The 26504-nt window shown below is 34.6% G+C and overlaps 2 protein-coding genes and 1 long non-coding RNA gene across 4 annotated transcripts; 1 reads left to right on the top strand and 2 right to left on the bottom strand.

Moving 5' to 3' along the window:
- Positions 1-2911: 2911 nt before the first annotated feature.
- LOC137808761 (uncharacterized) lies at positions 2912-3797 on the bottom strand. Its single transcript, XR_011080732.1, has 2 exons — positions 3470-3797; positions 2912-3379 (listed from the first exon to the last, which is right to left on the bottom strand). It is a non-coding gene; the product is annotated as an uncharacterized lncRNA (long non-coding RNA).
- Positions 3798-5278: 1481 nt separating this feature from the next.
- LOC137808759 (serine/threonine-protein kinase SRK2E) lies at positions 5279-13109 on the top strand. Of its 2 annotated transcripts, XR_011080731.1 has the most exons (11): positions 5279-5730; positions 6384-6458; positions 6540-6641; positions 6720-6773; positions 7031-7123; positions 7930-8022; positions 8219-8323; positions 8406-8504; positions 9351-9625; positions 10079-10179; positions 12788-13109. XR_011080731.1 is itself a non-coding variant. In XM_068610026.1 (10 exons), the coding sequence occupies exons 1-10, from the start codon at positions 5380-5382 to the stop codon at positions 10080-10082; spliced, it is 1251 nt and encodes a 416-aa protein (XP_068466127.1). In that variant the 5' UTR covers positions 5279-5379; the 3' UTR covers positions 10083-10382. The 2 variants fall into 2 exon arrangements, 1 of the variants encoding a protein (XP_068466127.1); XM_068610026.1 differs by lacking the exon at positions 12788-13109 and having other exon boundaries at positions 10079-10382.
- Positions 11457-26098, bottom strand: LOC137808757 (kinesin-like protein KIN-12D). Its single transcript, XM_068610025.1, has 38 exons — positions 25790-26098; positions 25058-25679; positions 24795-24950; positions 24621-24704; positions 23945-24064; positions 23699-23812; positions 23527-23619; positions 23235-23395; positions 23058-23132; positions 22882-22969; positions 22742-22800; positions 22584-22647; positions 22430-22495; positions 22159-22353; positions 21586-21690; positions 21265-21500; positions 21116-21185; positions 20959-21024; positions 20639-20683; positions 20471-20550; positions 20310-20358; positions 18160-20112; positions 17601-18047; positions 15131-17284; positions 14787-14894; positions 14556-14677; positions 14331-14418; positions 14165-14239; positions 13752-14009; positions 13567-13665; positions 13245-13319; positions 13111-13163; positions 12877-12988; positions 12671-12781; positions 12228-12398; positions 12076-12141; positions 11839-11958; positions 11457-11747 (listed from the first exon to the last, which is right to left on the bottom strand). Exons 2-38 carry the CDS (start codon positions 25676-25678, stop codon positions 11610-11612), a joined length of 8697 nt encoding a protein of 2898 aa, XP_068466126.1. The 5' UTR covers position 25679; positions 25790-26098; the 3' UTR covers positions 11457-11609.
- Between the last annotated feature and the right edge of the window lie 406 nt (positions 26099-26504).

Genomic DNA, 26504 nt, shown 5'->3' with positions numbered 1-26504 from the left:
TAATCGAAATTAAGGTCTCATTTATTAAACAGATGTTAAGGAGTTTAACATGGGATAAAAAAATAAAATAAAATGAGATAATTCAGGGTGTCACAATTTTTATATAAAAAATTCCAAATCAAATTTCTTAACACCTAATCAATTGGAGATCTAACAGACATTATAACACATCAATCATAATAACATATCATATCAAGATACACTAACACAACAAAATACAATTATAACCGTCTTTAAAAAAAAATCGCATTCTTAAGACAAGACACAAAATTTTAAATTTTTAGATCTTTGCCAACAAACATAAACAAGTCAAACAGCCAAGAACGAAAATGAAAAGAAAATATATTATGAAATTATTTCAAACACGAAAGCACATAAAGAAAACAAGAAGATCTTTAATTGACTTTTTTTTCTCTATAAAGCAATCCACAATCACGTTGAAATATATAGAGTATAAGAAAAATATAAAAAATAGAAAAATAGAGAAGAATAAGAAAGTGTATTTTGTGAGAAATTTATATGATGAAAAGAAAAGAAAAAGTGGAAGGAGCATGGTTGCAATTGGAGGAGAGTGGCGTGACGGTGGCAAATGATGAGAAGAAGAGAAAAAGAGAATCGGTTCGCCGCATACGTAACGGCGGTGCTTTTACGTTGGACCACTTTCTCTTCATGGATTCTCATTATGATTAACAGTGAGGTCTTATTGTTCTTCCCTATTTTTCTCATTTTTTTAGTGTATACTTTTGATAAATTATGAGAAATCTAATTAATTTGACAAATTATTCAAAACATTTTTTAGTGTATAATGCTTTTTTTTTATTAATTATGTAAAATATAAATGTTTCACAATTATGCAAAACAGATGAATAATGATATTTGAGACATTATTTATTTTAGCATTCAATACTTTCATAATGATTTTATTTTTATAACATCTTATTAGGTTATGAGAAGAGTTTGTATGTAAAAATTATCTTTTATTTCATACTTTTAAATAATGTAAAATAAAGATTTATAACTGCATAATAAGACATTAAGATTTTGATGTAATCTTTAAGAGACGACAGAATATAATTAATTTAAAAGGTGTTAGAGAATTCAAACTCATTAGAACAAAATTAATAGTGACCGAATGACTAACCACAAGTTAGATTTGTGACATTTAGCAAACTAAAAAGAAGAATAAGAATAAATTGTAAAATGAAATAGAAAATGGATTAAATAATATAAATGGATAGAACACACTCCCTTCAAGAAAAACCCTAAAGGATAAGAGTCATGCAAATTTGTCACTTGAAAAAGTTTTTCAAGATAAGAATCAAAGCAAGAAAAGAGAACTCTTAAGAATCTCAAATATGACTCACGAGAAATTTTATTCAACCTTCAAAAATGATTTTAGAAGAAGGAATGTCATGACATGGGAAGAGACACTTTCATGTGTCTTGAAAGTTTAGAATCGTAAGCGCATTTATTAGGCTAATTAAGACTAACTAATCTTATAACAAAAACTTAGTTAACTATTAACTAAACAAAACACATGTGCGACTCCTTAAATTAAGAAAAAGATATATGGATTATTCCTTAATTTGATTCAATTAAGGAGTTAGTTCCTAGATTTAAGGTGAAGCACATGAGTTACTCCAATAGATACAAAAATATGCAATCTTGAAAGGTCCAAGTGAATGGGTTTCAACCATCATATGACTTGAAAGTGACATGTGTTGGTTACAAACTCTGCATGTGTCCCTTCATATTTTAAAGGTCATCCACAATGTATCCTTTGAGAGTGTCTCTTGAATTATAAAATATTCCAAGAGAATAAAGAAATATTCTATAATATAAAAGTTACAAAAATTAAGGTTTATATATTTTTTTCTTCTAATTCTTTTAGTTTGTCTCTTGTGAATCTCCTTTGGAATCTTTTTCTTTATTCTTTTCTTTCAAATACTTCTTTTATTTATTCTTGAAGTTCCTTTTCTACTTCTTCATTAGATTCCTCTCCACTTGTTTATGTCAAACTCCAAAACAATTAATGTCTTACAACAATATAGAAAATGGTAGTAGACAACTTGGAGACGATGAGAAAACAATATCAAGTCGAGCTCAAAATCTTACAAGACAAAATCAAAATGTTTGGGAAAGAAATCACAAAGAAATTCAACACATTCATGTAATTTACATTATGCCCAAGGAGACTTTAGCACTCACACTACCACAAAATATTAATATGAATTTAATGACATCATTCTACATTTGGGAGAGTGAAGGGTATGTCTTCATTTGAGGAAAATTCTCTCCACTGAGGAGAGAACATGTGGACTTTTATGTCATCCTCGTCTATTTTCCTATTTACACACTCTCTTTTCCTATTTACACCATACTCCTTTTCTCTATTTGCACCCTACTCTACTTGGCCAAAAATAATTTCTAACTACTGTGTACAACTTTTACAATGCCAAGAAGAAGAAAAAGACAGTTTTGTGACAATATGATTTTACAAAAAAAAAATTTGATCTTTAATATTTGTAGCTTGCTAAATCCTTCTCTTAAGTGTTTATCACTCTTTCTTTTGAACTACTGGTTTGTAAAAAGATACATAGCAATGTTAGTCAATCTTTTCCAAAGATCATAGCTAAGAGATAATTTTCATCTCAAGAGGTCAATAAAATTCAAAATTAAGAAAATTAAACTCAAGATATTAGAGATGAGACAAACTCAAAGATTATCTAAAAATTAAATAGAAACAAGAAATTAAAAGTTATCAATAATGAATTTCCTAGATAATAGGTACTAGATTGGATTAAGAAAAAAGAATTGACCAAATTTCTCAATTCTCAAAAGCAAACTTCTAATCACAACTATTCACCAATTTCACGAAACAGTTTGCAGATTTTACAAAAATTGCCTCTGCTTTGGTTCCAATAAGATCAAATCAATGCACTAGAATTCTGCACCAAATCTGCACAGCTGAATCAAAGTACACTCACAAATTGAAAACAATTTTCGTCAAGGTATACAAATGCATAAAACTAATTCAATCAAAATCCAGCAGCTGCCATTTACACTGCATCAAAACAGTGTATTCAACTAACAGTTGAATTCTACAATAAAACATCTATTCCAGCTGCACCAATTCAACTCTCGCTGCAGCTAAAACAATTGTAATTTCAACCAACACTGAATCAAATAACTGCACCAACTTCTCAAAGAAAATTTGCACAGCTAGACCAACCAACAATTTTCAGCAAAATTAAAAACGTTATGTCGAAAGTCACTACAGCTGTTACTGTAATTTTGTTCCAGCAAACTCCAAAACCAGATAAACAAAGAAACTTGATTCCGAAAGAACTGCACTGAATCAATTTATCAAACACCTTCTCTGCATGTTGCCAATCGCAAACTCTGTCACTGATTGAACATGGTGGAAACAATTAACAATACACCGCAACGAAAATTCACGTTGAATTACCTCCACCGAAAGCGTTCTTTGCTTGAGAAATCAACTTCTCTGTTTTCAATCTTCCAATTCCAGTTTCGACTCCACCTCCGGCGCCTTTCGTAGTTGAAGACGAGGCCACATGCGCGAAGCCTGATTGTGGTTCCATAAGAATCGCCGTTAGCTCCGATTTTAACTTTTGCGAGACTTCTGGAAATCTGGTTCAATCATTGAATTCAAACGATTTATACTTTTCCAATCATCTTCGCCGTTCACCGATTCCGTTCGCCGGAAATCGCAAAACCTACGTTCGTGATTCTTCCAACACCGCACCACTTCCATTTGCACCGTCACCGTTCTCCAAAAACAACTCTCCAAAATCGCTCCAAGAAATTAACACAAGACGAACACAGAAAAAAAAAAATCGCAACCAATTCGCACCAAAAATCTCAGCAAAAGAGGAACGCACCACTGGAAAAATTCGATTCAAATTGCAAATGGAATAAAGTTTTCTATTGCACCACTAGAATTTGCTTTTCGCACCACAGATCATGAAATTTGGAAACAGATCTAGATTACTGTTCACACCACTAGATTTCTTTTCGCAGCACATAAATTTTTCGAAATTTTGGAAACTGAAATTTAAAGAAGATAATGGAAACTAATGATTTAGTAGCAATAAGAACTCAAAAATGAAAATAAAAAACAGTGAAGAGCTCTAATCTATGTGAGAATTTGAAAAAAAAAAATCAAAAAGCACCACTAGTGGAATTTATGACAGTTTTTGGACTAAAAATTTGAGAAAGTAGAATATTCCTACAACAGATATTGATTATATTTTAAATAAATTATATATTAATTCAAAATTATATCAGATCATTTGTTTACATTTGTGTTTGTGATGTGATATGATATATTAAACTAAATTAATCATACTTGCAAAACTGATTTATAATATTGTATTCAATACAATTTTAAAGAAAAATTAACATTAAAAGATAAGTAACACATAGGATGATAAATTTTGTTACATCTGTCATTGAAAGTGTTATAAATTTCTGAGAAAGTATATATTGATAATGGATATAAAGACAGTTACTCTTAGAATTGTGATTGTATTTTACAGATATAACAATGGGCAATACAAGATTTATCGTAACATATAAAAATATTACAAAATAGTTCTCAAGTGTCGCCAAAACCTATTTTTAGAACAATTATATCAATAAATATAAAAAAATTGTTATAGTTTTCATTCTTCCCCTATAATGTTTTTTATCGGTGAAAAATTATACTACCACTAAACCGGTCGGTACCAGATAAGTCATGTCATTCGATTTTGTGACCGATCGATTATGTTAAACTGCATTTAGAATAGTTATAATAAATAGTAGTTAAGGCAATTACAGAGATTTTCTAAGAATCAGGAGCACATTCCACCAAATTCGGATAACTTTTCGATAAATTAGAGAACCTCCCTAGGAACAAGTTAACACTGATGATAGATTCGGTTTAGGGTTTAGGGTACATGACCAAATACTATAAATAAACCATCTACAAAGGAGTAAAGTACGTTTTTATCAAATACATCATATATTCTTATATAGAGTGATAGCAGTCGGATAATCTTACAAGTTAACTCCCAACTGAGTAAAAAGAAAAGAAGAGATACCGAAGGATCAAAACATGTTACATCCAGTTTCATTTACTGTGTAGGTACTATCAGTCAATACAAGTATAATCACAATTAAGAGTTGTATATAATTTGTAATAATAAGAAAATAGTATTAGTAATTGTAAAGATAAGGTATAAAAGGTTGTATGCACAAAATGTGAAGAGAAGAGAAGACAGCATATAACAGAGAAGCATCTAGAGAGAGACAGTTCACGAGTGTGTCACCGCCAAATTGCAAGTACTGCTATGCTACTGATACTACTACTCTATGCATATGCATATGCATGGTTACTCATTTGGGTTGGTGAAGGTTTCACGGGGTGGAACCATTTCTGGTCTCTTTCTTCACCCACCAACTCTAAATCCACTGGCCCACACCCAACCACGTCAAACCCTTTCTGCTTTTGCTTCTTCTTCAAAAACACTTCTTTTTTTAAACCAAATGGATCCCTCTGCTATCACTGTTGTGCCAGGAATGGATATGCCCATCATGCATGACAGTGATCGCTACGAACTTGTGCGTGACATTGGTTCTGGCAACTTCGGTGTAGCCAGGCTCATGAGGGACAAGCTCACCGAGGAACTTGTTGCTGTTAAGTATATTGAGAGAGGTGAAAAGGTTTGTCATCTACCTTCTCTATCCTTCTTTTCCTACTTATAACGCAAATCAATCCACTAACTAAATAACTAACTAGACTTGGCTCAGCTCTAGCACAAGAGGCTAGTTTTTCGTAACCAACCTGTATCGGTCGGTACTGGACAAGTCAGTCTAAGAACTTCTTAAAATAGTAAAGACAGTTATAATAACAATTAAAAAATCACAGAATCTCATTCATATCCCGAAATATACAGAAAATAGCTAAACTGATTAACTAAAAGATGTTACAAATGTTTGATTCTATCTCAATCAGGATGGCTTCCGAAACCAAAAAATAAACGTGCATGTCAATCAAGTTTGTGCTTGTATGTGGGGTGGAAGTCTGGAACTGAGTGTGTGAGTGAGGATTTTTATTCTAAAGGGGTGATATGTTTTAGATTTTGATAAGCTGCTTTCTTGGGAATGGTTTTTCGTATGATTTATGAGTGTTTTGATTAACTAAAGATTCTGATTTCAAGGATCACTTGTTTTGGTTAACTGAGCTTCTTTGTAGTTGCTTTCATAGAATTCGTGTTATTGTTGTTACTCCTTTTGGCTACTATAACTCAAGTTGAACTTTTGGTTGTTATGATCTCCTCAATGTAAAAATCTGGATAATGCTCATTTCTTAACAGATAGATGAAAATGTACAGAGGGAAATTATAAATCACAGATCTCTGAGGCATCCCAATATTGTGAGGTTCAAGGAGGTGTGTGAACTCCTAATGTCTCATCCTATTTGTTCCTATCTTAGAAGTATTGTAATTAGTGCTTTGCTTATGTGACTTTAGGTTATATTGACACCAACACATTTGGCAATTGTTATGGAATATGCTTCTGGAGGAGAGCTATTTGAGCGAATATGCAATGCAGGGAGGTTCAGTGAGGATGAGGTTCTCTCAAATGTTACATTCATTCATTTGTGTAATGCCACTGCATATGCCTTTAATCTCTGCAATTCTATGCTGCAGGCACGCTTCTTCTTCCAACAACTTATATCAGGGGTTAGCTATTGTCATGCAATGGTACTTGAGTTCACCACATGTAGTCTTTTATTTTACAGTAATGATACTTTTACAACCTGCTCCAGTATACAATCTGTAATTGATGATATGAAGAAAGATTATTCTCGTCATTTTCATAAACTAGTGCAAGTTTTAAGCAAAAAAATATAATTGTAAACTGGTGCAAGTCTCTTTATTTTACCAGTTATTTTTAGCTCAGAAGGTATCATGAGATGTGTGACTTACATTTCTATGTTTGATGGTGTTCTTTAATGAAGCAAGTGTGCCATCGCGACTTGAAGTTGGAGAACACATTGTTGGATGGTAGTCCAGCTCCTCGTTTGAAGATTTGTGATTTTGGCTATTCAAAGGTAAAGTTCATTATCTATATATTCGAAAAATTAGAACAGATTCTCCCTCTTTAGTGTAACTACAAAACGGGCACTTGTGGAAAAAATAAACAAATAAAAGAAAAATATAACAAAATAGAATAATGACACCGAGAATTTTTAATTTGAGAAAACATTCTTAACTTAGGGAATTAAAACTCACGAAACCTAGTTAAGAAAATGTCTTCATTATAAAAGTAGGATTACAATATTTGTTTCTCTCACTTTATGAAGATAACACTCAATCCCACCTAACAAGGATAAAATACAATGTCTCTGTAGCTTCTTACTATAATTTCTAATCACACTATGGTGGATATTTATTCTCTCATTTCTCACTTGTTTGTCTTACTTTTCCTCACAAGTTCCCTTTATATAGAGAATGAGAGTAAAACTTCTTCGTAAAGAGATAGTGGATAATTAACGATTATCACATTTTCAAGAGAGTTACAATTCCAAGACTTTTGAAATGGTCATCATTGAATATGCATTGGTCATGATATCCCACTAAATTAAGGAGAAATTTCCAACACTATATTACTATTTTATTTGTAGAGAGCTTCATGTTTATAGTATGTATCTGCATTCCAGGATGTGGTGATAAAATTTCAACTGGGCATTGTTTAGAAAGTTAATCAGTTTGTAGATTTTCTCCAAGTCCAAGGTCAAGAATGTCTAGAATTCTTTTTTTCTGACATTTTTTTTTTCATATAAAAGACATATCTGACATTTGTTGATAACGGATAAATTTGCATTACCTATGCATCTTGATTGTGGTACTTCTTCAGTCCTCAGTGCTACATTCTCAACCAAAATCTACAGTAGGAACCCCTGCATATATCGCTCCAGAAGTTTTGCTTAAGAAGGAATATGATGGCAAGGTATGTTGTAACTTCTATCACTTGAAAAATTCAACTAACTTGTGCTGTGAAGATGTTGTTCATTTAGGTTGAGTTTTTATAGATAGCTTTTTATGTTCATAAGCTTATATATAGACCTTTGTTTCATAGAATAAACGCAGCACTGCAATCTGAATTGTTTACTTTATACTAATATTGAGACTCACTTTTGAGTCAGATTGCAGATGTGTGGTCTTGTGGGGTGACCCTATATGTCATGTTGGTGGGTGCATATCCATTTGAGGATCCAGAGGAACCTAAAAATTTCCGCAAGACCATACATGTAAACTAACTGCACCTATTTTGAATCAAATGTGGTACTTTTATTGAACTACTTTTCCTAAACTGATGCATGTTGCTTGCAGAGGATTTTGAATGTTCAGTACTCAATTCCAGACTATGTTCATATATCTTCCGAGTGCCGTCATCTCATATCAAGGATATTTGTTGCTGATCCTGCAAAAGTCAGTTTTTCGTTTCTACATTTGTTTAACTTTCATGCATTATCATGGTTAACCAATCAACCCATCAGAAATAGTTATGAATGAGTTTTAAGCTAATTATTATAATAGCCAACAAACTGATCTCCTTTTATTTGGTATTTATGAGGTTCGGACACTCCTTTTAATTGGCAAGTGTGTCGGACACACATATTGGACACTCACTTGAGCGCTTGATAATTTCAGTTAGCTCCTCTTCAATATTCACTTCAAAATAGTGTAGAAATTTAGAGATTAAAATTGCATAGGATAATGGAAGTCACTTAACCTCATAAGTGCCTTGAGTTAGTTTCAAGCTTAAGGATCAATAAATCCTAAACCCTAAACCCCAAATAAGAATTAGTGAGAGAAAATGAAGAGAGAAAGGAAAGAAGAGATATACATAGAGAGGTGGGGGCACCGACACACTCGTAGGATGCATATAAATGAAGTGTCCAATTCAAAAATATTTGTTGGATTTCTGACAATTTGAACATGATTCTAACACAATTTTAAAAAGAAGAAATACATTAATTTTTTCAAAATTCAAATTTATTGTATAAATTTTTACTGTGATTATAAAAATAAAAAATAAATCCTTTTGAACCAACCATGAAAAACTTCTTTCTGCTAAAAAAAATTGGAAATACTTGTACACATAAATCTTTATTATCAATTTATATAATTCATAATTATATAAGATCTGTGTCCTCATATCCTACAGTTTAGAGATTATACATATTTCTGTATCCGTGTCTGTACTACATATGTTGGTGTGAAGGATGATGAGATTGACATTTAACATAGGACCTAAAATTGTTTGTACAACAGAGAATAAGTATTCCTGAGATCAGAAACCACGAGTGGTTTTTGAAGAACCTTCCAAGTGATCTGATGGATGGGAATACGAAGAATGAGTTTGAGGAGGGTGATGAACCAACACAAAGCATTGAAGAAATCATGCAGATAATCAGAGAGGCTACAATTCCTGCAGCTGGATCTCAGTCTCCCAACCATGATCTTACTGGTAGCTTGGATATTGATGAGGACATGGATTCAGATCCTGACCTTGACTTAGATAGCAGTGGAGAAATAGTGTATGCTATGTAAGTTGGTGTTCATTGCTTCTCAAATATGTACAAATATACTTCACTTTCTATCATGAAAGATTGTGTCATGGAATTTTCCTTATAGTGGGACAAATCCACCTCCTTCAATTTAAGTTGTATTTATCATCTTACCTCCTTACTTGTTTTTATCTATAGTTGGGTTGGGTTATTTTTATGAAAAATAGAGTTTCACAACTTATATTCTTTATTCCCCTCTTATATTCTAAACATCTTCTTTCATATCATAATTGAATATAAACCGCTTTACTTATAATCTTGTCAACAATTACTATATATAATGAATGCTGCATTACAGAAATGATGTGTATTTTTAATGTGATTTTTATCTTTTAACTACATTAACTTGTTATGCTTATTCTGAATTTTGAGCCTAACCAATCAAATAAAATGATAAAATGATGTGTGTTGTGTGTACTTATATTTTCCTAGATGAAATGTGTACTTCTCACGGGAATCACCAAATATAAAGCTATTGAAGGGGATGAAGAGAAGTGAATCAACTATGTTGTTTTGTGCTGAATCATACTCAGGTAATCCGTGAAACATGACTTTCTCTGAAGGGCTACTATCAAAATTTAAAAGATAGAAAAACTTATGTAATTTTGGGAGCATATTCTGGCCCTTAGCCATTTTAGCTGAACCTGTACTGCTTGAAAATTCTGTTCCAACTTTAAGTCTGAGAGATAACATTATTAGAATTAATCATCATATCTGAAGTATTGTCCGCTTTAGAGATCGGTGTTTCATCACAATTTTGTTCTTAAAAAACATCTTAATAAATTAAAAGAGGAATAAGTATATAAACTGTCGACTCCTCCTTAACTATGCGGAGTATATTTATGGTATCAGAACACAAACAAAATGGATGCTCCTATTTTTTGTTTGCATGTTTATTTAGAGTAATATTTGTGTCCGGTTCTGTTTTGCTTCTAGTTACAAAATGTTATGTTATTCTCTATTAATAGGTTATGTACCGAACAGGATCGAAAACTTTTGTTTGATTTTACTCATATTTAAATATAAAAAATGAAAAAAATATTTTTTCAAAATAAAAACAAAATTGTTTTCATAATGTTACATCCATCTTCAAAGTGGATTTTAGGCCTAACTCAATCCCATAAAACCAGCTCATGAGGTTGATGTTTGCATCCATTTATATATAATGAAATGTCTTTATCTCTAATCGATGTGGGATGTCCAACAATATAACATGTCTTCCTCCAAGCACTTCCTACACTTTACAACCTAACATATCCAATATGTCTTGCATAATTCATACTTAACAATTGCCCTTCACCTTAAACATGTTTTGATTCTGAAACATTTGTTAGTCTGACTTTTCAATTGACCAAGAAACTTTCAACATCTAGTAATAATAAATTGTAGACAAGGAAGATTACAAATTCGAAGTCTACGACTACACTCTCCCCAAAACTTCTCTCTCAAATTATACCCTCGAGAAAAAAATATGGAAGGAAATGTTGTGAAACATGCTCACATACTGTTGAATTAGTCTTTGTTATGAACTCCATTAAATTATCATAATGGTTTTCATGTTCAGACTGCATAAATTCATTTCATGGATGAAATTTGACATGTATATTGGTGAAAATATAGTATAATTCAACTGAATTGAAAAAGATTAAGATTCTATAAAAAAAGTTTAAGACAATAGCTATTCCAGACTTGACCAAAAAGTAAAATTTTCGTAACTTATTCTATCTAATAAATTTCAATGTACATTGAATTTAACTAATCCAACTTAAGCCATAAATAAAATATACGAAATTTTATATAATGCAAAGGCTTTGAAAATATAATTTCTCTTTGAATTGCTTTCTGACTGTGTGTAAAGATTATTTACACGTAGATTGCTACATACACGTTATTTACAGGATAATTAAAGAATATGACATGAATGGCTAAACTAAACAACAACAGAATACAGTAACACGTTTCACTATCTATCAAAACTGGAAAGGAATGGCGCTAGGGATGCCCTTGGTGGTGTTAAACGATTCTCTTCAGATCTCGAGTTCAGAGGAGAAGTTTGTGGCATGAGCTCGGATAATCGGATCTTTTCCTTGATAATTTTATTCTGTGTAGAAAAGTAAGCAAAATGTTCTTTAAATTTGACATAGAAGGCTTCGCAAACGAATTACTCTCTACTTAGTGTATAGTGTTCTTACCTTAAACTTCAAATCTTCTTGTTCCATTTCAAGAGTAGTTATCCTATTCTTGATCTCCTGTAGGGCTTCCTCAGCCAGAGAAGGATTTATGTCCGATGTTGGTCTTGATATTCCAGCCACCTGAAAGTGAAGCATAAATAAGGTTGTTTAACAAACCACAGACTTTGTTTTCATTGCATTGGAGAGGTTGCAAGAAAAGGGTGCAACAGAGCAAGAAGCATAAATCATTGTCCTGACCTTAAGAACATTTGTGGACAACCTCAGTAATTGCTGAGCTAACTCTACTTTCTCCTCCTCGATCTCCTGTGACATTATTCACTCAAATAATTAAATTTGAGTTCTGTTATTAAGCTACTCGGAGTACAACACATTACTTTTTTGTAACTGACCTTCAGTTTTATCATCAGACGTTGTTCCTCGTCAAAATTAATACTGGTTTTCACGCCAGCAGAAGAACGAAGACGAGCAAGGTCTTCTTTGACGCGGGAAAGGAAGACCTCTGCCCTCCGAAGTTTTGCGCTGAGTTCTTCGTTCTGTGTCTTTAACTTGTTGTTTTCCTCCTGTTGCAAAATTCCACGATCGGTCTCAAGATTGAATCCAGCGAATAGAATTATATTTTAAAGATACCTTGACAATTAAGAGAAATGAAATTTTATAATTTTTTTTCTTAGTAATATTTATGAGGAAGAACTATATAAAAATAAATATAGTTAGTATTAAATACTATATTTAGATTAAACAGGTTGACAATATTATCTCTAGTGCTGCAAAATTAAGGCAGGAAGCAAAAAGACAAAATCTGCTTGAACCTTTAGCAAAGTAAAAATCTTACCTTAATTTTAGCATGATGATGAATACGCTGCTGAAGGTTTTGCTGACCAGACAACTTTTTAATTTCCTCCTCCAGTTCTAGTACTTTATTCTTCTTACTTGTATTTTCCATCTGCAGGAAATGAGAGAACCAAGCTCGTCAATTAGAAATGGAAGAAAAGTAAACAAACCGCACCAAAAACAAAGAATAAAGCTTTAATATTCTACCTTCAGCATTTCGTTTTCTGTTTTTAGCATTTGGTCTCGCTGCCGAAGGTTTTCCAATGCAATTTGTACAGCTACCAATTCCGCTTGTTTCCTATCCATTTCTAGCAGCCATCTGCCATGTAGGGGGATTCAGATTTGTAAGAATTTTTACGTATACAGAAAAGAAAAGCTATAAGATTTGATTCTCAAACCCTAATCTCTCAAAAGAAGAAAAAGAACGTCAAATTTAAATACCCCTGTCTCTCCTCAATGAATTCATTCAGCTGCTTCTTAAGTTTAACGACCTCCTGTTCCAGAAATGAACACCAATTCAGATTAACTAAGCTCCAGCATAATAATATCACAATCTAGTCGAAAGTTTACACTACCTTGTCTTGGGGGTCTAGAGTAAGAAATTGAACTTTCTCTGTAATATCCTGCGCTTGCTCATTGTCGAAGAGTGACTACATAAAGGAAATTAAATTAAAGATGGGAGTCATTGGGTGAATATCATAAAACTAAATATTCTTTTCTAAAAACATTTTCTGCTTCCATTTTTATCTATTCCATTTTTTACCATATACCATTGCAAAGTGCATAATTTCCTGTCAGAATAACGATAACATGAAAGTTTGATTTCCCTGTGGATACGGAAAATGAAATATTTTTAGACATTGAAAGAGAAATCGCTAAAGAGGTAGATGAACTTACCACACAAGTGGTCATATCCAACTTTACTCCAAGTAAGTCTCGAATTACATCATGGGTCATGCTCTCGGCAGATGCTAATTTGGCATTCAGTGCAAATATCTGGAAAAGAAAAGTAAAGACAAATTGAAGCCCATAAAAAGCAAAACAAACTACTTTAGAATATGCAGTTGAAGAGAAAAGTCAACCTCTCTCTGTCGACATGCTGCCTGGGCTTCTAGTTCTTCAATGCGCAGTCTTGCAGCAGATAGCTCTTCAACCTTCTCATATTTTACCTGTTGTGCCAAGCCTAACCCAATGCATTTGAAAGGAGAGCTAGAACCTCGAGACTTGGTGGCATTTTTCTCAGACTTATTTGACAGTGCATTGTAAGAATTAGCACTGGAACAATTAATTGAAAGGCCGTCAGGTTTGACTTGCTCAGCCATGGCTTCCAATGCTTTGAACTGATTTAAAATAACGACATACTTAGTACAATAGAACTTATTAATAAAGTAAGGATGCAAGATTAATCTCAGTGTGCATAACTGGTGCTGCTAAGCTTCAATACAATTTACAATTAATAACATCCAAGATTATTTTATTCAGTACAATTACTAACTTTCTGCTTGTACTCCTTGGCCTGTGCTTCAGCATGCAAATTTAGCTCTGAAATATGAGCTTTCATCTGTTGAATCTGTCGGATAAAAGACGAAAAAAAATGAATGTTTATTTAGACACGTCAATCCAAGAGACATGAGAGAGCAGTCACATAGTAATTAACCTACCTCTGTATCCTTTCCTGCTAACTCCCTCTTAAGAACCTGTATGTGATTTAGGGCTTCATTGAGGCCTTTCTCTTTTTCTTCCAAAAATCTACAGGAATTGAAATAGAAACAGTAAAATATTTTATACTAATAGATCTAGAGAGTAGCACAGTAGATTTGTATTGGCCATAAAGAAGCAATATAAACACAAAATAGGGACATAGATGGCGATTAAGTGGCCTAAACCTTCTCATGTCACCATCAACATTTTTGACATTTTGCATCAGATCCTTTAATGAATGTAGCTCCAACTCTAGATCTTCTCTTTGCAGCCGCTGTCGTTCTGCTTCTTCTTTAATGATGTCAGCCTGAACAAAATAATTATAACTCACTTTGTTAAATATCAGCAGCAGCAGCTTCTTGCAAAGGACGTGTGATACCTATGAAGGTATATCTCCAGAAAATATTACAACTCACTTTGTTTTCTAGTACATTAATAGTACTTTCCAGCTCTTCAACTGATCTCTCTAGAAGTTTGACCTCTTCTTCTTTGTCTTCGGCATAAATTTTTCTTGTTTCCGCCTCCTGTAATCAATGTAAAGAAAATTCAGACAGGAATAAAGAAGAAACAGCCATTCAACTTGTTTGCCATTTTTTTCTTTTGACTTAGTTCATTCCCAGTGAAGAAGCAAATAAATACAACTATTTATGATATAATACTCCATAACAAAGTTCTTCATGTAGAACCATGGATTACTCAATAATAATGTCATAAAAGGAAAACAAGCTGCATTATTAATAGATTAACCATAAAGCATTACCTTCTGATTTTCTTGAGCAATTGCTTCATTAGCTTCAGCTTGTTCTTCAGCTTTTTCAAGCCTATTCTTTAGGCAAATTACTTGACCCTGAAGCTGATCCCTCTCAATAGTGAGTTCATCCAGTTCACTGCTCAGGTTTTTAATTGAATCATCCATTTGGCTTATCACACTATTCATTTCCAGAATTTCATCCTCTAAGCTCTCTGTTATCTTCATTCTTTCTCTGAGCTCATTGTCAGACAGTTTTCTTGCTGCCAAGGCCTCTTCAATATTAGTTCTAAGTTCTTGATTGTCACTGACTTGCAACTGTAGGGCCTCGCGTTCTTTTGAGAAATCCAACTCAAGAGCTGTAATCATATCTGATTTGGCCTTCAACTGAGCTTCAAGCAACTGACATTTTGCGACAGAATCAGCAAGTTCAACAGATTTAGTGGCAAGATCTGCTTCTAATGCCTCCATTGTAACCAGAATGTTTTCAATTTCATCTTTTTGGTCTTTATTGTTAGATGCAGATTCCTGTAGTAAGCTCAGATCATACAACAGTCCTTTTATTACATCATCCTTTCTGGATAACTCAACTTGCAATAAGCTCTGCATTCTAGTCAGCTCTGAATCCTTTAGGCTCAGTTCATTCTCAAGCATGCAAGATGAGTTTTCCAACATACAGTTTACTTTCTTTAACTCTGTGTTTTGGCGTTCAAATAAAGAAATCTGTTGGAAAGAAAATTCGGAAGTCACGTCCTTCTCTATGACATCAGCAATTACTTTATCATAATCAGCTTCTAGATCAAGAATCTTATCCAGCAGTCTTTTGCGTGTCTCCTTAACATCAAAAAGTTCTCCCTTCAATGCATTATTAGAAGAAGTAACCTCCTTTAGGGACTCAATATTTTGTTCAAGGACCTTGTTTACTTCACCCATTTCTGTAATCCTTAAGACATTCTGGTTCAATTCTGCTAATAGGTCTTTCCTTTCCACTTTTGTCTGCCGAACTTCTCTTTCTAAACGGGAAACTTCAACTTCCTTATCCATCAAAATTTGTTCTGCTAACTCAGTTTCTACTTGGGACAAGATTACTTCTTTCTTCAGTTGCTCAACCAATATAGAGTGCTTGACAAAACACTCCTCCATATTAGCTATACTACATGACATATATTTTAGTTCAGAAGTATAGATAAGCGATTCAAAGTCTTTGGCATACCAATCTGTCATAAACAAATCAGCCTGAGAATCAATGGCCTCAACTTTCTGTTTCAGTAGTGTCTCTTGATCTAAAAGGGATGTAACAATGTCTATATTACTTACATCCAATTCCCTCATCAGCTTAGCAAGTTGGGATCCTATTTCATTAGACCTTTGCAACATCATCTCCTCCTGAAGCTGTAGGTCTGATATGTTTTTAGCAAAAGTGTTCAGTTTGATGGTGATCTCTCCAGCTTCAACTTCTTTCTTAGTTACGCGATCAAAACTGGTCTTGATGTCAGCCAGCAGTTTCCCTTTCAAGATTCTGCACATATCAAGCTCTTGTTTTGTCCTATAATTATGTTCCTTCAAATCACTTATGACAGAGTTTGATTCACACAAGCCATATGAAAGCAAACCATTTTCTGCCTGCATCCCTGTTACTGTTTCCAGTAAAATACCCATGTGACAGAGATGTAGCACAGACATGGCACAATCTTTGAAAACTATCTCAGACCATACCTTCTCAAGCCATGGCTGTATCAACTTAGTGGAATATAGACATTGAGATTTTAAGCACTCTAAATCACAAGCCAGAGACATGAAATTTTCTGTCATCATCAATTGGAATTCTTTAATGACATCATCCAACTTAACAGTTAGATCCCTTGTTTCTACTAGACTTGATTCAACAAGGTCCTCTATCTCCCGATGCTTCAAATCGACAACATTTTGTAAGCTTTCAATATTGCTGACTAATATACGATTTTCGTTGAGTAATTTCACTTCTGTGTCTTTCAGTATCTTGATATCAATCTTCATTGACTCATTAGCTATCACCAATCCGTTGATCATAATATCTGCTTCTCTCATCGTATCTTGTGCTTCTTCAAATTTAGCAAGAATACAAGATGCCTCCTGAGATTTCTGAGCTTGAACGATCTTTGCTTCCCCAACTTCAAGTTCAAGTAACTGCAAAGAAAAAAGCAGTATGCATAAAGCTGCTGAATGTTAACTCTATCATAGAACAACCAAGCCGAACTCAACCCAAAAGCGAGCTCTAGGTGGACCGTCCATGTCTTATAAGAAGTATTCTAGTCATATTCGAAGCAAATGTAAGATATATTTACACCAACAAGTGTTCTCTATCAGAATGAATAGGGATTGGGGAAGCTTGTGACAACAACAAAAGCAGATAAAGCAAACACAATTTTCATCCTTGAAAGAGGGAGAAAAAAACAATTATAGTTCAACACTGGACATTATATTTAATTCACTAAAGGATTACCTCTTTCTTTTGGTACCAATGGGAGCTGGCTTCTGTCAGAGGTTTCTCCAGGTCTCTAAGTTTTTGACTGAGTACTTCAATCTTGACTTTGGATTTCTCTTCAAAGTGGTTCATGGCTTCTTGCAGGAAAAGTATCTGCTTTGTGAGGCACTCAATGCTTTGCCGACTCTTCAGTTCACACTTTGACATCTCCTTTTTCTCTTCATGTAATCTGGCCATCTCATATTGCACTTCTTTTAAGCTTTCAAGAGCACATTCTATTTCTTTTCTCAAAAGTGAAATGGTAACATCTCTTTCACGCACATCTGTCGAAACTCTTCTTGATTTTGGATCATTCATACAATATCCACGTTTGTCCAACTTAAAGGGTAAGTCAGCCAGGTCAACTATAGGTTCTTGAACAGAATGGGGATCTGAATCACTATTTATATGTGTTTCAGAACAGTTCTGCAACCAAAATAGAAAATACAGAATAAAAATCATTCACAGATCACTGACATCAATGAAATAAAAATGGCATTGTCAAAAGTAAATCTATTAAAAAGCAGCATTAGCTTACCCTTGGTTCACCAATATCATCACAGTTTGATGTGCAAGCATCCAATGATTTTTTATTATCAAGACTTTCTGAATGGTCTGCAAAAGAGGCCATGCATGACCTGAGTGAAGAGACACCATCTTGTAATATCACTAGCTGCTCCTTTGTCTTTGAAATGTCATTCTTTTCAAGATCTTCAAGCTTTTGTTCCAAAGCACAAGAATTCTCTTGCTCCTCAGACAATTTCTGCCATAATTCATTACATCTTTCTTGTAAGTCTGTTATCTGCCTTTCTGCTTCAACAAGTGAAGTGGATTGTTCAATTATAAGGGCATCCATCCTCTGATTAGTCTCTGCTAATTCACCAAGTTGAATACCCTTATGCTTTAGATCATTGAGGTAACCAAGATTCGCTTCTGACAATCTATTTACAACCACAAAAGCTGCTGTTGCACAGTTTGACAATTTACTGACATGTTCTTGAGCCAAAGCACATAAGTGCTCTTGCTCCTCCGAGAGCTTCTGCGATAATTCATTACACCTTTCCTGTAACTCTGTTACCTGTCTTTCTGCTTGAACAAGTGAAGTGGATTGGTCAATGAGAAGGGCATCCTTCGTTTGATTAGCCAAAGCTAATTCACTAAGTTGAATACCTTTATGCTTTAGATCATCAAGGTAACCAAGATTCACTTCTGACATTCTATTCACAACCACAAAAGCTGCTGTTGCACAGTTTGATGTTTTTCTGCTATGATCTTGAGCCATTATCAACTGCTCCTTCAGCTTTGCCACAATAGATGTTTTTTCATTCAGTTGTGTGGTCAATAGGAGAATTTCTTTTTCTTTTTCAAGGCACTCCTTCTGATGGGATTCTGTAATCACTAATGTTGCACTTCTTAAGGACTTCAACATAGACTCCATATCACTTCTTTTATTGCTTGCATCTTCCAAACATCTTCTAAGTTCATCAATTAATAATTCCTTTTCAGAGATTTTTCTAACCACCATGCCAACTTGTTCAGAAATCCAGATTCGTTTCTGCGGAAATAAATTGCTTATGTCACCAAGTTGGTCAGAGGCATCAAGAAGAGCCTCACATCCATCGAAAAGAATTTCTTCAATCTCGGAGGTTAATAATTCCCATTCTTCAGCCAGTGACATGAGTTCTATATCTTTCTGGCCAATCTCTTCCTTTAAATTTTGATTATCATCAATAGTTGAATGCAATTTGTTGTACACCTCCTTCAATTCAGTTTCCAGATTCAGAACACTCTCTTTCAATTCTTTTTCCTTCAAATGACTGTCATTTACTTGATGCTGGAGCAGGGCAAGTTCTTCTTGCATACAGACAATCACCTCACAAGTTTCAGCCTCAGCTTGCCGACGGATTTCATCCATCTCTTCTTCATTGGATATCTGGAATGCACGATCACTTTGGTATGACATGTTCAGTTGCTTGGCTTTTTCAAGAGAATCATGCATCCTTTTAAGTCTTACCTGTAAAGGAGACTTGTTTTCAAACTCCGGATGATCTGAAGGAATATTATCTCTAAACTCCTTAGACACAAGTTGATTCTTCAGGGTCATGATTTCATGCTCTTGTTTCCCCATAAGCTCCAGATAATGGTTGTTCTTGTTCCTTATCTCATCTATCTCTTTGATAGATAATATTTCCTGTGATTCTAGAGCTTCAATAACAGATTTTGCCTCTTTCAGCTCATCATTTGCATCTTCTAATTGTCTGCTTGTCTGCTTAAGACTGTCTTTTGCCATAAAAAAATCCTGACTTAAGCATTTGGTTTGCTCCTCCAATATGCCACGGAAAGTCCTCTCTTCCTTCAAAATGACCTTCATTATATCTAATTCCAGCTGCAAATTTATAACATCATCTGTGTGTTTTAACATTTGAGTTTCATGCTTCACCCCCATCTGTTGAACTGCCTGAGCATCACAAAACGATCCTTTTGTAGAAGCCTGCAAACAATAATGATAAAAAAAATAGACTTTATTTCACATAACACAGATTTCATACATAGAAAGGGGCAGTAAAGGACAATATTTTTTGTTGAAGTAAAGACCATACAAAAACAGCATTCAACTTTTCCTATTGATTTGTACATTATATGTTAGAGAAAAAATGAATACATGTTAAATCAGAATAACAAGACTACCTTTGTAGCAGTTGTGTTGCTTAACATTGAGTGAAGAGAGTATATTTCCCTGTATAAATATGCAATGCAAAAACATTAGCATTTTTATAGTGCCTAAATTTGGAGCTCCAATCTGCTTGCATACAACCAAATGAACTTCAACAATAGTACAGAAACTATACCTACTGAGTTTTGCATTCTCCTCTAAGCAATAATTTAAATTACGCCTGCATTCCTGTAACTCGTCAAGGGTGTTTCTTAGCTGCAAACCATTAGAAGAAGTGGTCCTCACATCATTATTTTGTTAAGAAAAAAAAAGTTTAAATTGTTATGTTATGAAGGAATAAAACCTCTTGATCAAAAGAACTATTCTCTTTCTTGCAGCACTGAGCTTCCTGCACCAGTGGTAAAATTAAAGTGTTAGAAATATATTGCATTTTACAGTAAACATGAACAGTCAATAGCTGCTTCAATTAAGGGGCTATTTTAGGAGTTGATTAGTGATAACTATAGTAATGATGACTGTATTTTTCATACAATACTAGTACAACTAATGACGTTAGTCTGGTTTAGAAACACAATTTCAGAAAACATTGTTCTAACATGCAAAAAGAAATGAAATGTTCAATAAATGAAAAACATGAACTGCTTCAGGTAATTGTATACTGACCTGAGGTTGAGTTTCATGATTTGAACTACCCTGTATGGAGTTTCTTCCATGATGATATTGAAGCAACTACAGAGCAAATGTTTTTCAATCATAAAATCTTAAAAACGAGGAATCTAGAATGGAAATTATTTGTATTAAATTATAGAAGCACATATACTTGTTCCCTCAAAGACGACACTTCAGCCAAAAGAATCTCTCTCTCCCCTTCTTCATAGAACTCTTGATATCTGTGCAAGTAGTTGTAAGGAACTGCTAAAAAGAGAGAATATTTCATAGTCACAGTCTTGGTTAGAAAAGATATATTACCTTTTAAGTTGGTCTAGAAGCCTAATATTCTCTACAGCAAACCGAGTAACTTCAGGATTTCGATCAAGTTTTCCCTGAAGTATCTGATTTTCCTCAGAAAGTGTTTTATTCTCTTCCAGCAAAAATGTGTCTATGGGAATGGAACCAGCTAGTCTGGATTCCAATCTACGAATTTTGTCTTCACGAAACCTAAGCATCATTTTGCAACTCCTAGTGTCCTCTTCTCTTTGACGAACCTGAGTGACAGCAGATTTATAGATAAAGAGTGAAGACAGTTGAAATATTAACTCCAATAGAAAAAAGACCTCATAAGAGAACTACCAAATGGTTTAATTGTTCAATTTCAGCTTCAAGTTGCTTAATAGAAATTTCTGCCATCTGTTCCCTTCTCAAAGCACCAGCAAGAGTTGTCTCCAATGATTTTAACTGAGACACAAATGATTTTGATCATATAAATATACGAAGGTGTGAATGAAAAAACTATATGGTCACTTCATGGAGATGCTAAGCTAACAACTATATAACTTTAGAAGACTAGTGTTGGATGTATGTTAGCCATAGGCAGCCTAGTGCACAAGCCTCGCACCATCATGGGATAGAGGGAGGGCCTGATGTAAAGGTTGTTTTCACAGCTAAAACTTGGAACAAATCCCGAGGCATAGCCTTACCTTTCCAATAAGGCTCACTCTCCCACAAAATCTAACAGCATAGTCATAACTTTTCATTTTACTTTGGACCCTTATCTCTTAGAAAATAAATGATTAATTATAAAGTCCTTAATTCATTAAATCTTGAAGGAACAATGCATGAAAATAATAGAAATATTCATTGGTTTAATTTTTAAACATAAATTTCATTCCACTAGCTATCATTAACATAGCAAAGCCGGTATACCTGTGTGTGGGACATTCTGATGCCCTTGGATTCATACTCGGACATATTTTCTTCACATTGATCAACCAAGTCAGTAGCATTTTCTAGACAACAGTCTTCTAGTTCTAGTGATTGTTTTATATCTCTGACAGAAGCCAAAGAAAATGACAAAGACCTGGAGACATTCTGATGCCGTTTGAGGGTAGAAAGCTCCTCCTGCCCCAAAATTTGACTTTTAAGTTAGAGTATCAACTCAAACAAAGCTAATACTACGACAAATAATTGACACCACCTTCAAAACCCGAATTTGATGCTGTAAAGCTATTACATCCCCAGTAGAATCTTCATTCACCACAGCCTACAAGAAAAAGATACAGAATGAATAGGGGTGAGAGGTTGATGAGATTCATTCCTTCGATTCAGAAGAATGTTAGAATTGCACTCACATTATTTTGTATAAGTTTTGCTCTCTGAGCAAATTTAAGTGTATTCAATGTTTCAGTGGCGCAGCTGCAACAGTGAAATGGATAAAGCCCCATCAAGCTTCTACGGCAAGTTGTAAATTTAGATAAAGGAAATATAGTTCCAGATAAAATGAACAGACCACATAGAAGGGCTGACATTGGCAATGATCATTGTTTTCGAGTTTCCACCAAGAGAGTCCTGCATTTTATGCCAAATAGTGGTGAATAAAGAAGAAACCCTGAGACCAATGATTCAATGGAAACCAGTACATAAATCAACCTGAAGAAGAAACGTTAGTCTGGAGTCTCTATAAGGGATATGCCTCTGCTTCCCATTTGCCACATCCACTAATATCATAATAACATGACTGCAAGAGTGATTGGAGAATACTAGTTACTCAATGAGAAAGCAGAAATATGACAATGTTAAATATTTATGTAGCAATATCCAAATACCCCAAGGTAGATAATGATTTATTGATATTAGCCGCTTCTTTTAAACGCTCCCCCTCAGCACCAGAAGTCTTCTGTCTGTTATATATGTTAATGATAACTCTGTTAGTATACATGCACTTACATCACTCAGTTCCCAAGATACACTTGGTCCAATCAACTCCATAAGTTAAGGCATACCTTTCGGAGCCAGCTAGATCAACCAGGTTTAACCTTGCAAAACGATGATTAGTTGTAGAATCCTTTTCCCATGTGCTCTCAATTACACACGTAAAAACACTGTGGGACCTACTGCTCTCTCTATTCATATTTGTTGCTGCAACTTTTCTATTTGCAGAACCCTACATAGCAGAAACTACAACTTAATGGACGAAAGTGCATTTCAGAGCAAATATGTATTTGATTTAAATAACAAAGATAGGGAGTTGTTTGGGGATTCCTTAAAATGAACAAGATGGTCCCATGGATGTACCTGAATTAGAAGCCTTATAATGTCGCTCACACTTTGAACCTCAAACTCCGATAAATTTTCAACATAAACACCCTTCATGACATCTTCACGCAGCTATTAAGAAAAAAAGGAGCACTGAGAAATAATTAAAAAAGGTTTGACAGTCATCTGATGAGTGAAAAACTACACCTACCAACAAATTAGTAGAGGAGGGATCAAGTAGATCTGTAATTTGTTCATTGTAAATCTCCAAGAAAGAACACTTGCAATTGTATTTTAAGTTCTCATCTCTTCGGCTTTCCTCTTCCTGGAAATCCGATTGAGAGAACAAATATAAAACATAAAAAACAGAAATATGGATTAATTGATCAATATTGATTACATAAATGGACCTCATATATAAAAAACTGAATTAGCTACAAAAGATTAATGAATTTACAGCTTGGATCCTGGCAAACAAAAACTCAAATATGCGTGGTGTCATTCCACGGTGGGGACTAGGCTTCACATCTAGATCCTCAATTTCACCGAGCATTGTGTATGTTTTCCCACTTCCTGTCTGCAAAATAAAAGAGACGTCCATCATCTTACAGTAAAAAAATGCCACTCACTGTCCATTTCTAACTATGTTGTACAACAACAGAGAAATACAATCTCCCATTAGAATTTACAACTAATAAGTTTGTGATAAATGATCCCTTTACTGCACAGAGAGCTAAATTGCTGCATAAAAAACACTTTAAAATGTTAGTTGTGCTACGCTTATTCTTAATTCATAGAACTGTACATATTCTTATTGACAAAAAACCAATGGCAGTGAGTGACAAACTGAAGCTCCTGATTATGATGTATGAAAACTTGGGAGTTAACTACCACTGTTTGGCAATGGGTAAACTAAGGAGCCAGTCAACCAAATTCTTTTTTTAATTTCAAATCACAAGATTATCCAATTAGCAATAGATTGGATCATGTGCATAGAATCTGTTACGCATGTGAACAAATGCTATTTTCTGTTTTTCCTGGTTTCTTTTTCTAAGCTCATCTATTTTATTTCATACACTACCAGTCAGTTTTTATCACATAATGTCGAACAGAGGCTAAGTTCAGGATATTACCTGTCCATAAGCAAACATACAACTATTATATCCTGAGAGGCAGTTCTCTACCATCGGAAGACCAGCCAATCTGAAAATCATTTCCTACACAGCCATAAACCAGAGACAGAAATTAACAACTCCTTCCCAACAAGAAATTAGCACCTCAAAAAAGTCATTTCAATGTAACCACACCTGGTCTACGGTTTCACATGCAACATGGTCAAAGGTGAACCGGTTTTCCTGATGCCCAGTCCAACTAATGCTCTGAGAGCTTTCTTGTTTCAGGCATCTGTTATACCCTTGTGTACATCGCTCCATGCTATTGAGAGGACGAACACGAATAATAACCTATACATAACAAAATTCACACCACAAATCACAAAAAGCACCAGAATTAAACAACCCGCTCATCCAAATAAAATCAGCTCAACTGGTGACATATCCGGATCACTCACCTGTACATTGTGGTTAATCCAAAACGAAGAATCTTCCTTGAGATCAAAGTGAGGCACTTTGACCGTGGGAGTCAAGCAAGCCGAACTGGGAACCCCTTTGTACAATGCAGTATAGTTCCCCAAACGAGCACTGAAGCCTCCTCCATCAGCCCTGCTCCGAACACTTGAGCTCGGGGGCGGCTTAGTCACACTCTTAGTCGGAGTGCTCTGCGTGGAGTTGCTCTCGGAACAAGCCGTGACACTCGAAGAAGCTTTCCCCACAGTGCGAGGCACGCGAGGAGTCACATTCCCAGCAACAGATCCTCTCCTATCATCACCGAACGAGGAAACGGCGTCGTTCTTGTTATTCCAGCCGAACCGTTGTTTCCACAGCATGCTCCCTCCTCCGTGCTTATCTGGCGTGCGAAGCTCAGCTCCTCCGCGACCTTTGTTGTTGGCCTTCGAAGGAGTCCTCTCAACCTTTCCCACGCAATGCGCATCGGGTTCCTGAATTGTGTTCAACGGAGGTCTAGAACCTTCTGCGTGCCTCTGAACCGTGGTGGATGAATCCAGAGGATCCACATTCTCGGGTTCTTCGTGTTTTCCAGGGTTTCGGCGTGGAACTTTGAAATCCCTCAGCATTCTGCAGCGTAATGAAAATGAAAATTCAAGCATGACGCAAAAATCATTTATAAAAGTTAAATAAACGAAAGCGAGCTTAAAATCGTGAAAGGAGTTGGAAATTTGCAGAACCTGAAGGAAGAGTTGCAGAACAAGATCCCGAAGCGAAAAATTTGGGGAGAGCTGAAATTGCTTCAATCTGAGTTCAGCGTGTTGTTGCTAGGGATTTGAGATTGAACTGCTTCAAGTTCAACATAGATCCAAGTCAATCATTTGCAAACAAACACACACACTCTATCTCTCTCTCTCTCTCTCTCTCTCTCACTCACTCACTCACTCACTCACTCTCGCTGTTGCTGTGAGGATTCGAATGATTTGAAAATTCCAGTTGAAAACGAAGTAAGGAAAAGGGGTTTTGGAGTGAACGGCTGAGATTTGATCAACAATTCAAAAATGAGTAAAAGTTAAGGTAATCGCGGTTTGGGGATTTGAAATGCGAGGGCTTTCTGGTCATTTTAAGTGGGTCCATAATTAATACAAAAATTCAAAAATTTAACGGCTACATGGTTCTTCCTCTCAGGTGACATGTGTTTGGCTTGACTTATGGGGTATTGAAGTTTGCAACCCATACTCATAAAAAATTTAATTTTAAATTTAACCTTCTGAAAACAAATTTTTTTGTGATTTTTTGTTTTTCCATTTTCAATTTCAGTTTTGGATTGTATAATCTAGTGATTTTTTAGATTTTATATTTTAAAAGATTAAAAATAATATTTTTATATATAATTCTAGAATATAAGTTTTGTATTTTGGGATATACAATTAAAAATACAGAATTTATATTTGA

The sequence above is a fragment of the Phaseolus vulgaris genome, chromosome 3 (genome assembly GCF_000499845.2).
Source record: "Phaseolus vulgaris cultivar G19833 chromosome 3, P. vulgaris v2.0, whole genome shotgun sequence".
NCBI classification, from domain to species: Eukaryota; Viridiplantae; Streptophyta; class Magnoliopsida; order Fabales; family Fabaceae; genus Phaseolus; species Phaseolus vulgaris.
This window is presented reverse-complemented; position numbering and strand designations above follow the sequence as displayed.